The following is a 15,563-nucleotide window of genomic DNA, read 5'->3' as shown; positions in this document are numbered from 1 at the left end:
CAAGACGATGCTTTTGATATAAGTAGTGTCAGAGAGATTAACGAGTCTCCATGCTATAGATAAGTAGGGTTTTACAGCATCTGTGCGGTAAAAAGAAAGCAGACGGAGTAATGAAATCACCACCTACAGCTCTGCCGGGCTGTAAAGATTCAGGGCTCCAGGAGTGCCAAGCTGCTGTCAAAGGGTTAATGGGAGCCTGGCTGCAGCAGCAGGCAGAGTTACTGGAGTTGTAAGCTGCAGCCTTCATATGTAGCAGCGAAAGGGTTAACGAAAAGCCTCCATGTATTGAGATGCTAATTGTCAAGATAGTGTATTACTTGAGGAAAGTCATTTGATTACTGGAAACTCCCACTAAGGAGGCAAGCTTGTGTCCCTTCCATCTGTCGGGCTCTGTGAAAGATGATGAATTGAACTCAAAATTCACGTGTGATGAAGTCACTGTCATTTCCCAGCCAGCAGAGCACTGCTGCCATGCCCACCGTGCAGAGGGTAGCACCGCATTTCAACTTTTCCTCTGAAACCCAGGAGGCACAGTAACCTGTTACTTGCTGCTGCTTGCTTTTTTTTTGTTCCTCCCCATTTTCTGCCTCAGCGCTACAACTGAGTCATTCTGTTGCCCATGGCTCGTGGGTATACAGTGCTCCTGCAGCGTGCTGCATTATTCCCCAGTTCATCTGTCAATGTTATTTTCGGCTAATGCAGATGTGGGGTTCGCTTACCGCCGCTTTGTAGACACTTGTCGAAAACCATTTGGAAAGCCTTAACTATGCATAAATCTGCAGAGTGAATGTTTTCTTTCATTCACTTGCTCCTATTATTTGATTTCTTGTAGGCCTCTGCGGCAGAGATGGAGAAAATAAGGTAAGTGAGACAGTTCATTTACATCTCATTATAGAGAAGAAATGTTCTGTTGCACAATGGACGATACAGGCTCTTGGAAAATATTTTGCTTAATACAATCAGTGTAAAATACTGGATTGCATGGTGATGCAAGGGAAGCTGTGTTTTAGAGACAAAAGAAAAGGAATGTGGTTATTCTTGTAAATGTGTTTTGCAGGGATGTCAATTCAGAAAGGGTGTTTTACACACAAACATGTTTTATTGCCAGATGCAGAGGATATTTGATTATATAAATGTTGTAGTCACTTGTCCATTTACTGCTAGAGCCTGCCACTCCATTTAACGAGGAAAGTGGATCAATAATTCATGAAAAAGCTGAAGAAAATATAGGCTTGACTTCAAAGCATCTAATTACTGTGGCTTGTTTCAATATAATGCTGTAACATTGGTGTTCAATTTTTGTTTTATATTGTATACCAACCAAACAAATCTTGTCTCCTCTGTGTTTAAAATGTTGTCATACTGTACCAGTTTCTCAGCACATCTCTCTGCTTTAAGCAAAAGGAGATGGCTTTTATAAACATAAGTTTTCCATCTCGTGTCTAAGTGCAAGTCTGCTTTGGGGGATATCACTTTTGTGTATGTTGTTAAGAAAGAAAATGAAAGAAGAAAGCATTCTAGCCCTTTTTTAAAAAAATTAATTTAAAAAAATAAATTTAAAAAAATTTCAAATCCTGTCTATTAATAAAATCCCCAGGTATTATCAAAGTGATATGTAAAAGCTGAACTTTTTACTACCCTTTAAATGCTTTATGAATCTTATTTTAATAACCTAAAACACTGGCCATACTTTTATTTGGTTTTATTGGACAAGCCCAAATTCCATCTCTGAACCTGGTGATTGAGTTTGGTTAGTGACAACTATTGTCCAAGCACAACTTTTTAGATTCCTTAACTTTGGACTGGCCCTCCTGAGTTATTAGAAATGCAGAAAAGTTCTAAAATTCTGGAAATAACTGGGGAAGAATTGGCAAATATGAAAGAACAGAGATTTGACTGAGTGTTTAATGAATTCTGGGCTGGAAAAAAAATCCTGTTTTTTATCTGAGAAGAAGGAGGAGGTCAGGTCTCTTAGAGTGGACTTGAAGATACATGTCCAAAGGTTTCTAATATTATTTATAAAAAGCTTCAGTGGTATATTTTTTTTTGTACTGTCTCCTGAAAGTATTGTAACTTTTGAGCTGAAAGAAAAACCCTGTGCAAGGTATTATGGTTTTGATGTAAATAAGCACTCTAATGTTAAAGCTGTGAGTTTTTCCTGAGTAAGAACTGAGAAAGCACCTCGGTATGTGGTCCTGAATTCACTAAAAATTCTGAAAAAGGTCACCTATGGTATGTGTGCACTAATGTTATGAATTACTCTCTTAGAAGATGCAAGCAAATATATATTTACGTGTTTGCTTGATAAGCATGTGTGGACAAATACGATACAATACTTGTAATACTTTTCTGAGCGTGCCTTGGCCTCTGCTTTTAGCAGACAAGCTCTTGCCACATTTGCAATAACGGCTGCAGAGCCCAGGAGAATGAGCTCAAGAATGTATTGAAAAAGAAAGCATATGCTTTGACAGAGTAAATAACCATAAAGCTCCATTTTCCTAGCACCCTAGTTTTGCACCTGTCAGGCATGCAGCAGTCCTTACCTCAGTACTCCTTGAGCACTATGTAGATGGAAAAGTCCATATCACCCCACTGAAGGAAGCAGGAGTTTAGCTGTTAACTCCAACAAGAGAAGGGTCAAGCAATGTCAGGAGTTTGTTAATTAAGTTTTCTGCTTACAATTCTTGTGTGTAAAAGTTGTTTGACGGACATTTGTCCCCATCAGCTAAGCCAGTGCAAGGCCAGTGCAAGGGCTCCCTGTGCTCCAGCGCAGAGCAGCGGGCCAGGCTGGGGGAGGACCCAGCACAGAAGCTGCGCTGCTCCATCCTGAACTTTTCCAGACTCCCTGTCTATAGTCATTGTCTTGGATGCAAACTGACAGAACCCTCAGCAGTTTAAAGAAACAGTTATCAATTCTGGACTCAATATTTTAAATAGCCAGTGAACCCACAGACCTGAGAGAATTAGATTTTTCCTAAACCTATCCAAGCCTGGCACCCAGGTAAAAAACAGATTACCTTGTTTTTTAAGCGCAGTGGCTTCAGAGAGGCAATGAAGAGAGATAGCCCGAAGCCAGGGGAAGGAAGAAAGAAACAAGAGGGAAAAGGGCCGGCCAGGAGGATAGAGGTATTTTTTGTTACATGTAGAAACCAGTGTAACAGGAGAAGCCAGTCCCATGTAATATTCAAATATGTTCTGCCCTATCGCCTGGGCCCAGCTCCTCCCCCACTCTCCTTTTGTAACCAGCTGAGGATGTACCATCCTGTATCAGCTGGGAGAGAGCTGGCCCAAGGACTAGGGGGTGAGCCCGCACCACCTGTGGAGCTGGGAAGCACAGAGGGTACAAGACTCTACGAAAGAGGGAGGAAAAGGGGGTCTGGAATTTGCAACAAGGAAACAAACCAAAGCCCTTTTGGACAAACAGGAGAAGAGGGGTAAGTCAGATATCTATAGGACAACCTATGCAGCCGCAGCCAGGTTGAAAACCCTCAGAGTCAGAGAAATCCAGGTATGCATTCCACAGTCCACTTCAAGATAAAAAAGTCTTTTAAGTATGAAGAACAGGCCCTGTTCTTCAGATAATCACACTTTTCAGAGGAGCTGCTCCACACTGACTGTCTTTGGGATCCCACAGGGCCAAACACTTTAAAAAGGCAGGTCTGCAAGTTTTTGGGTGAGCTTTGCACATTCTCCATCCCATTGCATCTGGGGTACCCCCAAGAACTGGGGTGGCCAGGCCCATTCAGAGGGGCAAACAGAAGGAGCCTGCAAAATTGATCCACTGATGACAAATGTTTTATTCAGCCCTGAATTCACTGAGACAGGGCAGCACGAGCAATGGTGCAGCAAACTAACACACCTCTCAGTGTTACATTCCTGCACTCAGAATCTAGCTGGAAAGATGCAATTCATCTCACGTAACACAGTAATAATTCCCCTTGCAGACCAAGGAGCCGCTGTGACCTGCAATGTAACATCCTGTCCTTTTCAGCAGCCGCTTGCCGTGACAGCATTACAGGTGGAAGGAGCAGTAGGAAGCAGAGGTGGGAGGTTATCAGTATTTAGCCTGACACAGGGACGACTTCCTCTAGAAGTGGAAACATGCTATTTTGTGCTAAAACTTCAACTAGAAGAATCAGTTACTGCAATGAAGTCTTCACACTGTGAACAATTCTTAGCAGTACATAGTGTTTATAACATCTCAAGGTACCAATATATTAGGCAGGAAGTAAGGCTAACTACTAATCACAAACCTCTTGAGGATCTGCACTTATGTAGGTTGGCTGTGGATGGTTATACAGTCACTTTAAACATTAATTACTTCTGACTACAACCTTTTAAATACAGTCTTCTGGATCTGGTTCTTTTTCATGTCTGTAAACAAGGACTGAAAATCTCAGTTAAGTAAAATAAATTTCAAATATACCTATACTACCTTATTTTGACTCTTAGCAGTGTGCTATCTTTGATGCATATACTCAAGAGAAGCACATTCCTTCCAAGTCTGAGGCCTTGCAGATCTGTGGTGGCTGGCACACAAAATTGCAAGTACTTTGGAAACTGTTCCTTTAAGCCAGATTGAATCCATATCATGGCTAGATGTGCAGAAAGACCAGTTCTGCTGCAACTCCTGTACAAACTCCTGGTAGCTTTTCCTTTCCTTCCATTTAATCTTGCTTGAAATACAGGCTATAACACACAACCTTCCAAGTGAAAATGTTGTAAGGTTTGACATAAGAGAGCTCCAGATATATTTTTGTACACAAATATTGGACCAGATTCTGAGTGTTTCTTACACTGAAGAGTAGCTCACTCCAGAGGAAAAGTCAGCCAAGGTGAGAGATTCTGGTCAATAAAGACTTCTCCTTTTTTTATATGCCCTCCTAAAATTTCAGTGACAATTCAGAAACTTTATAAATCAATATTCTCAGTTCTAAGCTTTCAAGATCCACAATAGGCTGAACTGTATATCTAAAAGTACATAAAACAGAACACATCATCACCACCATGAACTGCTAGGCTCTCATAATTAGTGCTTGTAAGGAGGCTGACTTTCTACTCTGCAATGTAGCCATCATATTCCCTAGCTAAGGATATTACTTTGTTTTGGTAGCATCAGTAGTAGCACTTTACTAATCATCCAGGGATCTCTGTTAAAAGCGATCCATGCCTCAAGGAATCTGTGAGGCAACATCTTCATTTCATTGTAGTTCTTGCTTCAGAGCATATGAAAACGAAGTGATTTGTTTTGCACAAACAGCTGGTAGTAAGTCAGCAGCTTGATCCAAGTCTCTTGAATTTTCAGACTTGGACTTTTCTCAAGCATGTTTCTGTTCATCTGTGGTAAAGAAGGAATATCAGTCTCTTCAAAAGGATCATCAGAGACATATGCAGTCCTAGGGAAAAGCTTCTCCTGTAGTTTAGTGAAAATGTGAATACATTCCCAAATGCCCACTAGATCATGCTGCCTTTCTTGTACTTGGTATAAATTTAGCCCTCTTCATATGCTAATGAACCCAGTGCAATTTCCTGTCATCCCCACCTTGTCCTTGTTCCTTCTGTCAGCTTGTACCTACATTAATTTTACCATAGTTACCTGAACACAAGAAGATGATTTTTTTTCCAGAAAGTTAACCAACAAACATGGTTTACTTTACCCTAGGTCATGTCTTCACGTCCACAGCTGATGTGCTGGGAGCCACTGCTTTGTACAGAGGCACAACGCCACAGGACAGCAGCAGGGTTGTGCAAGTAGCAGCTCCAGCATCACCTGTGGGCTCTAGCTGATGATGGGACTTGAAACCCCAGCTGAGGACACAGGCAGAGAGATGTCACGGGGCAAGCTTAGAAGAAACAGAGTATAGGGAAATACTGGCATGAAAGGGCCGTGAGTTTGGGGTCATTAGCTGTTATGGTAGAAAAGTCACCTAGCTGGGTGGATGTTGGGCCCATTTTGAAAGAGTGAAAAAGAAAAGGAAGAGAGTTGCCTACTCATATTCAAACAGGTAAAGCAGGTTCTCATTTTTCTCTGCTTTGCAAGATGTTTTAATCTCCCAGGCAGTCCCAGCAGCAGTGGCAGCCATGCAGTGCTGTTTTCAGCACATCTGGTTTGTTCATGCTGCCATCCAAGGTGTGACTGCAGCACATCTCAACCACACGTCTGTCCGCCCCACAGACTACGTTCAGCTTTAAGTACGGTGGTTGTCAACCATAGCAATGGGAGCACTGTACACACAAGGATATATTCACAGCCCCCAGGGGCACTATAGCCCTGGAACTGGGATCAGTTGGGGCACAGAGCCATGCTGATTGGCCTATACTGGTACCTTAAAGAATTTTGTTAATGCTACCAGGGGCACAGTACACTTGTGTAGCTTGTGCTGAAGTTCATCCTACTTCATTTCCACTGTTACTCTTACTTGTGCTAATCAGTCAAATTAGCACTACTTAGCGGAGGCAGGGGGGTACTGTTCTCCTGTTCTACAGCCCTGTGCCCTGAACTGCTCTCTGCTGCTTGGAAGAATGATCTAAAAGGTAGTGATGCTAGTATGGAAGGAATAATCTCCACTTACCTGCTGTAATAAGTGTTGTGTTATAATACCTTTACTTAGGTAAATATTGAGTGGAGTAAAAGTGTCCAGCAAACAAGAAACATGACAGGAACAGAGGGCAGATAGATTCAGATTGAATGAAACCAGGTATAGCTGCATAAAGTGGCCTGCAGGGACAAGTGGGAGCTGAGCAAACATCTGAAGAGACCAAGGAAGTAGGTAGGAGGAGATGAGCCATGCCATCAACCAGGAGCTGCAGTGAGTCATGGGGAAGAGGCTGGACCTAAGTAATACCAAGCTTACAAATAATGCTCTGCCTACCTCTTTCTTGCAAGACAAAGTGCATCACTGAGCAATACTATAAACCCCTCCGGAAAAAAAAGTAGGGGGCATTTTTGATAAATATTTAAGAAAAGAAAAAATAAAAATGTCCTTTTCTTATAGTGTTTGTGATTAGTTCAAAGACTTTGTAGCACAGAGAATAGAGCTTCCAGAAGAGGGTTTTTTGATGTTGGCTTTTTTTTTTTATTTTATTCCCCAAAAAAGTTACAATGATGCTTGATGGTCGGAAAATTCAAAGGCAGGAAAACTGGATGCTCTCTGCATCCCCTGTATTGCTAACAGCAACTAGATTTCAGTTTATGTAAGTGCTCTGACCAAAGCTATTGGGGAAAGTGTGCTAACCGTGAAAGCAGCGACTTACAAAGCAAACAGTGGCCATGACTGCAGCAGTAACAAAACAATCTTATCAGCTGAACAGTATAACAGGTTCCAAGCTGCAAATCCTGGATGGTTCAAGGGCAGTATAGTTTGCGAACCACACTTGAGTGTGCTCTGTAGTGAAATCAAGTACAATTTGAATGCTTGCTGCTGCTACAGTGCACAGACTGATGAAAGGAAGGAGATAACTTGTCTGCAATGCTTTATTACAGGCTTTTGCTATTGCCAGCTTCACTGCTGCTGGCATGGCTTAGGCAATTTAATTTACCAATCAATTCTTGATTTACACACAAGTGACTTTAGAATGCATTCCAATAAAAACTGTATCACCACATTGGATCCAATGTTCTTTAAAAGTCAAAAGCATCTGAAATATATCAAAACTATGAAGCTTTTCACATTAAAAAAAAAAATCAAAGAGGCTGAGTTGTCTTAATGTTTTAGTGATGACCTAGAGCCAGCTTAGCATGAAGTACAATGTTCTGAAAAAGAGGCAGCAGATAGTGAACTATAATAATGTTTTTTAGAATTCATTAATACACGGGTTGTAATGTTTTTTGAATTCATTAATACACGGGTTGTATAATTTACAGAGCCCTCAAACAGGATAGCAGGATCATAAATGATTGTAGCTCCTTGCTAGATTTCTCTCGTGTGTGACCATCTTACTGCTCATGTCAGCTGCACAATTCTTATTATTCAACTCTTCCAGGAGTTACAAGATCCACCTCATTGAACAGTGGACAGAGTTTTTGCCCATGGCTTGGTGTCTAGTAATGTTTATACTGGAATAAAAAAGGCCTCCATATCAGATGCAGTTATATTGCCTCTTAGAGCGTGACTTTCTTCATATATGCATTTGCCAAGCTCTGAAAAGCACTGAGAAATCTAGCTTTCATCCTGAACTTGCCCAACAGTCACCATGTCAGGCAAACCATAACTGAGAAGCTGTGAGTGAGAGAACATACACACACACCCCTCATGCAGCAGACTTGCATTGAGGCAAATGGTATTTGAGGGCAATATTGTGGCACAGAGGCAACAAAGCAGGATTTGACTGGCTTATGTGATATACTAGGAAATCCTGACCACACAAATGCCGTTTCAGCTACTCAGACCAAAATGCAAATTTTGACAACCTCATCTTGATTTTACCCATTTTTAAAAGAGGAAAAGGAGGAGGGTATCCTAGAAGAAAAGAGGAGCTTCAGACTTTTTCTGGAGCAGCTGAGTTCTTCAGGGAGTCCCTGCTCTGCTACAAAGACTCTCATGTTCACAAGAAGCTCTCATGATTCCAACAGTTCCAAATTGCTGCCCTCTGTTCGAGAAGACCAAGTTTCATATCCAGTCAGAGAAAAGGGCCTTAACTTTGAAGTCTCCATAAAAATCAGGTCAAACAAATGAGCTTATTTTATGTTTCTGTTAGCTTTAACTTAAGGATCACCTTAAGGAGCTGCTCTATTTTTAAGACCTTCCTAGAGCTATACTGGAATTCCCAGCAATGAATGGCAACTTAACCTTTTCCCTCACCATCCCCCCAAGAGTTCATTCTTGCAGTAGACAATTTGAAGAGATAAGCAATCAGCACTCCTCTTTTCTGGGTGTTTCTGTTGAAAAGATGTTAAATCTTTGTGCTGCCATTTAACTCGGGGATGCTGGCTTAACCAAGGTACTGCACAAATTAATATATTTTTCAATGCCTCACTTGTACAGAGTAGTCCACAGATATAATTGTCTATGTATCTGTATAATTGGTCTTACTACCAAGAAGTCTTACAGACGTATGTGCTTCAAATTACATTTAAGTAGCACTAAATGCATGGCAAATGACTTTGCACACACATATTTAACTAAGTTTTTAATTGTTGGGTCACTTGTCCATTGAGATATCATTTCCTCTTGGTGTGAATCCTATTTCTGTCCTGTGACAAGGAAGTAGTATTTTCAGGGAGTTCATCAGAAACACTCTAGACCAACATGTACCAAATATATTCCAAAACTTAATGCAGATCCATGAATGGATGAAAAATAAATGTTTTGCAGCTCTACCCAATACTCTTAACAACTTAGTGGGGGACTAGTAACAAAGTACATTCATGAACAGAGGCACTTCCTTGATCATGGGGAAAGTGCTGCTTTCTATAGGGAAATAAAAGTTTTTTAGACTGCATACAATCTATAGCACTGAAACAGTTCTATCTGAATTCAAAATAAATTGTATGCTTAATTTTGACTCTCAGCTTGTGAATAGCAATGATGCTTTTATTTGTATTTGCATTCTGATTTAGATTGATGAGAGACCAACAATTAAAGAGGGAAACATCAAGCAAGTGAAATACTCTGAAGGCTGGATAAAAATGAGAAACCCAGCAAACTAGCCCAAAGCAATGCAAGTAGAGTGGTGAAAGACAGAGCAGCAATGATATTTAAGCAAATTACTTGGAAAGCAGTAGCATAACTCAACACACAGGGAAATGTGATTGTCCTAGTGAAAAAAAACCAAAAAGAGCAAGAAGCCTTTACACAAGTCTAAATAGACCTTCAGTCTTACACCTTTCCAGTGCTGAATTCAGAGACAGGCTTTTGCTAAAAGGGGTCCATGACTGGCCTGACTTATTTTTGTCCAAATCTGCACAGCAGCTGGGCCTAGGTCACCCACTCTGCCATCTTCTTACAGCCTTGCAAACACAATGCCAGGCAGAGCCACACAGGGAAGCACCTGGTTTTCAACCCACATCAGCAGCATGACCTTGCCCATCTGAGCCACCACAGTTCCACTTCATTTCTGACCCCTCACAAGCCTTTAGGTTGAGGTCCTTACTGTACCAATGCCACCAAGTGCAATTGGTGTGTGAGGCAGGCTTCTGAGTGTATTTTGAGCCCACAATTTGAAATGCAGTCTAGGATAGCCGAGTTAATGCCAGTCTTTGCTCTGGAGCCTCTAGATACGTGGCAAGTTTGGAGGAGGGGGGATGCAGGGCTGAAGAAAGTCCTGTCATTTACTTTTCTGCCCTTTTCCCACTTGTGGAAGGCAAAGCAATACCCTTGTACTGCAGCTGGACTGCTGCGGCAGGTGCCAGAGACCCCTTGCTAAAATGACATTCCCAGTTGTGGAGTCTCCTGAATGGTGTTTACACTTTTCTTTGGTCCTGTTTTATTTCTTTACAAAACACACATTTTGTGTCTTGCTTTTATATTGAATGTTCTTTATTAAACTCTTTACTGCTGGAGAAACTAAAAGCACAAAGGCTCTAGGAGATACACAGTCCTCCCCAGTCCCATGTGAAGGAAGGACCAAATTCAAGAGTCTTGGCTTTTCCATAAGGAAGGTTAATTAGCCCTTTTTATAACTCAAGGAATAGGTCTGGTAACAGAGCATATGGGCAGGGCAGGGAAGAAACAAGTCACAGATGGAAAAGATTGACATGAGTTTCTTTGGGCCAAATTTAGCTGGCCTATAATGTTGGGTAACAAAGCAACTTCCCCCCTCCCCCCCCTTCCCTCCTCCCTCAATATATGAGAGAAACCACAATCTAAAAGTAATGAAATTTTTTTTTCAGATAAACTAGAAATACATGAAATTATAGCACTAACAGGTAGTTTGTTAACAACGTTAGTTTAGAGGAGTAAAACTGTCTTGTCTATTGCATATGATGCAAAAAGTTCCAGGTAATAGGTAACTTCTGGCAACAGGAACGTTTTTTTTTTTCTCTACCTTGACAAAGCTGCTGATGCAGATTTTTACAGTAACTGTAGGCTTCAACTTGCTTTCCTTTAACTGTGCTATGCTTTTTAATTTGACAAAGCCTCAGTAGATTCAGTTACTAGAACCGACAGGTTTCACATGCTGTGAAGTTCTGGTGGGTTTTCTTTACAAACCAGGACTTAATATCACCTAAATGTAAAAGAAAAAACCTCTGAAAGAGATGTCCCATTAACTCCAGCACACAGTGCGCTGGAGCCATTTCAGAGACACAATGCTAATCTAGCCAGCCTTGTTGAATATACTTTGCTTTAAAGAACTTCTGTTCTCATCTAAAAACATTATTTTTTTTAAAATGCATCAATAACCTTCCTATGCTTCACTGAGGAAAGCAACTTTTATATGTAGTAAATAAGTGACAACAGCTACATGTTACTTGGTTTCAAGGAACGTGGAAGGTTTCAGTTACAGTTTTAATAATAAAATTCTAATGAATGCTTTGTTGGTAATACAACGTGGGCTGGACTTCTCTGCTGTGGCTTTGCATTCTCATCTCCATCCCCTGAGCAGCTCTCCAAATCCTACTGCACAGTAAAAACAAAGTTTACCAGGATTTTCATCTTAAGGTTCCTATAGCACTGAACTACTAATTATCATGGCATGCTGAGCAAAGAGTTCCGATTAAATTGCCAGCCTGGATTTGTAGACCGTCCCAAATCCTTATTCATCATCTCTATATACAGAACATTGGGAGACCATCTTAAGATACAAATAGACATAGATATGGTTACATGCTGAATTCTAAGTAACTGAATGAATCCATTACTGCACCCTTAGAGGACTCCAATTTTTCCCAGAACTACAACTCCTTTTTGAGTGTTATCTGCCTCATTATGCATAGATAGTTACATTACGTATTGGTTTGCACAGACCACACAGAAGCTGAAAACAGTTAACTACAGTCTTGCAGAGATTAGTGGAATCAGAAAGAGACTCAAGAAAGCAACATATTCTTTTATCTAAAAGGCAATGTTGTTATACTTTTTTACATTCATGTGAAGAACAAAGCACTCACATGATACTTCTGTCACTCATATCTAGAGTGTTGCCTGCTACAAGTTGCATTAATTGGAACCGTAGCTGGTGTACACCTGCAGCATGGATTCATGGCACAATGCTACTAAACTGTTTAGGGTTTTCCAAATCCACTTGGAACTTGTTACCTTGTACCTTTGCTATGAGCCACTGAACTGCAGACTAGTTAACTACAACTTTCACAATGACAGAAGGCATTCTTTTTAATAGCAGAATCAGTAAAATCAACAAAAACTGTTAATACTTTATTAGTGACAGCTTTTTTGCAGAAAGCTATTAGTTGCTATTAGTACCCTGACTATTTTCTTCAGCACTAGAAATTAGGGCATTGGCTTGCAGAGTCATGCCTTGGTTGCCAAAATTAAGGGCAATTATGCCATAAGAAAAGGCAGTATAACAGGTCAGAGACTGTACATCTGCTTGAAATGCAGGTTGTGAAGGTGCTGCCATTACCAAGTTGAAAACATGGACTGCAGTCTAAAGCTTTGAAGGATCTGACAGTCTTGTACTACAGACACGGGTTACAGCCACAGCCATTAGGATGCTCTCTGTAGCACTGTCAAGGTTCACAGGATTTTATTTTTCCCCTCTCCCACCTTTGTTGTTTTTTTTTTTTTTTTTGAGCACTCTATAAGTCACAAACTTTCATCTCCTCAGGGGAACACTTACCACCCTTTCTAGGGTAATGAAGAGTTTCAGCTAGAAGCTGGCAATCTTTCATGGGCAATGTGCCAGACTGTATTTTTTGTTCCTAATTTAGAGCTTAAACATGCTGGTAGACAACATTGAGAAGCTGGGAGCCTCTGCTGCTCACAGATGCTTCTCTCAAGATGCTGTGGATCCCAAATCCTAGCCCTATGCTGACCCTGTCAGACTTGCAGAAATCCCCCGATTTCTGCAAACCACTGGGAGCCCCTCAGAAGGAAAGTTTTATAAATGTGCAAAATACTGGTTTTTCTTCCCCCTGACTCACTCATTCTGCATCATTTGACATTTTAACATATTGCCATATTAACCACCAAAAGTCTGATCTGTGAGGATGACTTCAAACTTGTATTTACAAGAGCAGAGATACAGCGGCATATGGACCACCAGCTGGTGAGAAGTAGGAATGGTACTTTGTGGAGCTTGAGTCACTAAGTGAATTACAAAAAAAAAAAAAAAAAAAAAAGAGGGAAAAAAAAGGCCATCTTCTGTACAGCCAAAAAAGTGAGAGAGAAAAGCTTGGCTTCTTAGAACTGGAGTTGTTTGAAAGGACAACTGCAACAAGGCCAGTACCCAGAAAGCACAAAATCTGGAGGCATTAAATAAACCAGAAGCTATGTGTTTTATTATAAGAAGTATATGGAAACAAACTGCTTCCTGCTAAGGCTGCAAGAAATAGTACCACAGAGGGAGTGATGTGAGACAGAAAAAAAAAAATAAAAGAGATGGCAGTCTGTTCCTCTTAAACAGGAGGAATAAAAATCACTTTGAGGGTGAGGGTGACAGTGGGGGAAGTGTCTTTTTATTGAGGTTATAACCACCTACATTCAAATTCAAAAGTCTCCAGCCTTTTTCCCCCACCTCTCCCTAGCCTGTGTCTATTCCTCAGGTGTTTGCCACCTCTTCACCTTCTGGAGAGATCCTCCTCATGCTCCATTGACAGCTTCACCCCTTCCCATCCCCAAATGGTGACTAAGGTCTGCAGAACGTTGCCTCCAGACATTTCCCACTCCAGTAGCTTTTAGGAAATTATTTGCTTATTTAAGCTACCAAAGCTCAAGTCCTCCCAGGAAGTAGTTCAGTCTTCCTCACCCTGGTTTCTACCCTCGGACTGTTGGTTTTCACTGCTGTTACTCCAGGAACAGTTGAAAACTCTGTGCCTAAGTTCATGCAACATTAACAAAGATTTTCATCTAACCTCAGAGACTGAGGTTCACTATCCTCCTCAGTGCCAGCCCTATTTCATCAACCTTTTGACTTTACCTATTGCCCTAGAAGCCCAGGTGAGGAGAAACCCAGGTTTTAGAGGACAGTCTTATGGTCTCAGTCCATAGCACTGCCGATGCTGCTCGCCCCTCACCTGTGCTCCCTTGCCAGCCCTGCATGTTCAGGAACAGTTCCTGCTGCTTTCTCTGAGAGACGCAAGAAGAGGGAGTCTCCTGCAGCTCCATCAATGCAGCTGCTAAGTAGAAGTTGTCTTTCAATAACTGGAGAAAGTAGTAAATAGAAAAAAAAATGCATTGGCAAGGGGAAAGATTCATAGATGAACATTTTTTGTATGGGGGGGAAAATATAGAAGGAAAGGCCTGTTCCTTCAAAAAATAGAATATTGTCTGGGAACTATTAAATAACAATATAACTAATTACCAATATAATTATCTTCATGCTAGAGCACCAAACAGCTGAAAAACAGAAGCTACTGAGAGCACTTACTATAGTAAATTACTGAAATGCTTCTCATGGTTTATTTTGCTGAATTGGGGTACGAAAAGAAGTGTGCTACATTATTTCTCTATTGACTCTTCCACATGTGATTATTTATTATTAGATTCATAAGTATGAATCAGACAGGAAGGTCAAGTTACTAATGATTCTGGAGCCTCGTCAGCTGTACCACATTATCTGCACTGTAAAGATAGATACATTGTTTACCTGCATAATGAGAGTGATGCAAGTAATCATTAAAGTACTTGAACACCAGTCATGTAAAAAGAAAAAAAATAACCACTAGATCAGCATGCAAACATTAAAATTGTAAATGTTGTATTGCAGTTGTAATGTAAAGGAAATACAAAGCATGTCTTTTTTGCCTATCCTTCCTTGAACAAAGAGCAGAAGCATAGGAGAGAGACAGAGAAGTCTGAAATCATTACTTTCTGCCTCTGTGTAGGTTTGTTTGGCCAACAAAGGAACATTTGCACTTCTAGATGTCAACCAAGTCTCAAACCCTCTGTGGCTTCTGCCTTCTTAAGGGAGAGACTGAGAATGGTTACATGACTTCCCCAAGTTCTTTGAGAGGCTTCTGTCAAAGCCAGGGGAGTGCCTGCAAGTTATTTGCCTTAGCACAAAGAGGACAGAGAACGTAGAGCAAGTGAACAAGGTTCTTGCTCCAGGAACAGAATAACCATTTCCAAAATGAGTACTTTCGTTCAGCCAAGAAGCAGGGACAAGTTCCAAAGCAGAACATCCCTCAGCCAAATCAAAACTCTCATGGCACTGCTTGCTTCTTCCCTGTTTCACAAATTATTTCAAAACTTATCTGTGACTGCTTTTTCCTCATCACTATTTGCTTTCCACACCATGGTAGCATAGACCCCTTGTGAGGAAGGATTCAGATACTCAGACTTGTCCTTAACTTGTCCCCAAGTATAAATAATCCCCACAAATCCAGTGCTACTCATTGCACGAATATGGGCTCTTAACATCAGTTAGGGACACCGGATAAGCATCACTGCATACATTCCTGCAAGCAAAGTACTACCAGCAGTAGTTCTAAGAGCTAAATCCAC

General features: G+C 41.0%; 1 protein-coding gene across 2 annotated transcripts in view; it reads left to right on the top strand.

Annotated features, from left to right (window-relative positions):
• The window catches only part of BEGAIN (brain enriched guanylate kinase associated), a 156,520-nt gene that overhangs the window by 37,947 nt on the left and 103,010 nt on the right, over positions 1-15,563 (top strand). Inside the window, exon 2 of one of the 2 annotated variants that reach the window (XM_075103912.1) lies at positions 833-861. In XM_075103912.1, the coding sequence (XP_074960013.1) occupies positions 833-861 (29 nt within the window). Of the gene's footprint in view, positions 1-575; positions 862-15,563 lie in introns of those variants that run through there. The other variant, XM_075103913.1, reaches the window with a different exon arrangement.

This window comes from Phalacrocorax aristotelis, chromosome 9 (assembly GCF_949628215.1).
Source record: "Phalacrocorax aristotelis chromosome 9, bGulAri2.1, whole genome shotgun sequence".
In the NCBI taxonomy this organism is placed as follows: Eukaryota; Metazoa; Chordata; class Aves; order Suliformes; family Phalacrocoracidae; genus Phalacrocorax; species Phalacrocorax aristotelis.
Note: the sequence above shows the minus strand (reverse complement) of the source record. Positions and strands in the feature narration are given on the sequence as shown.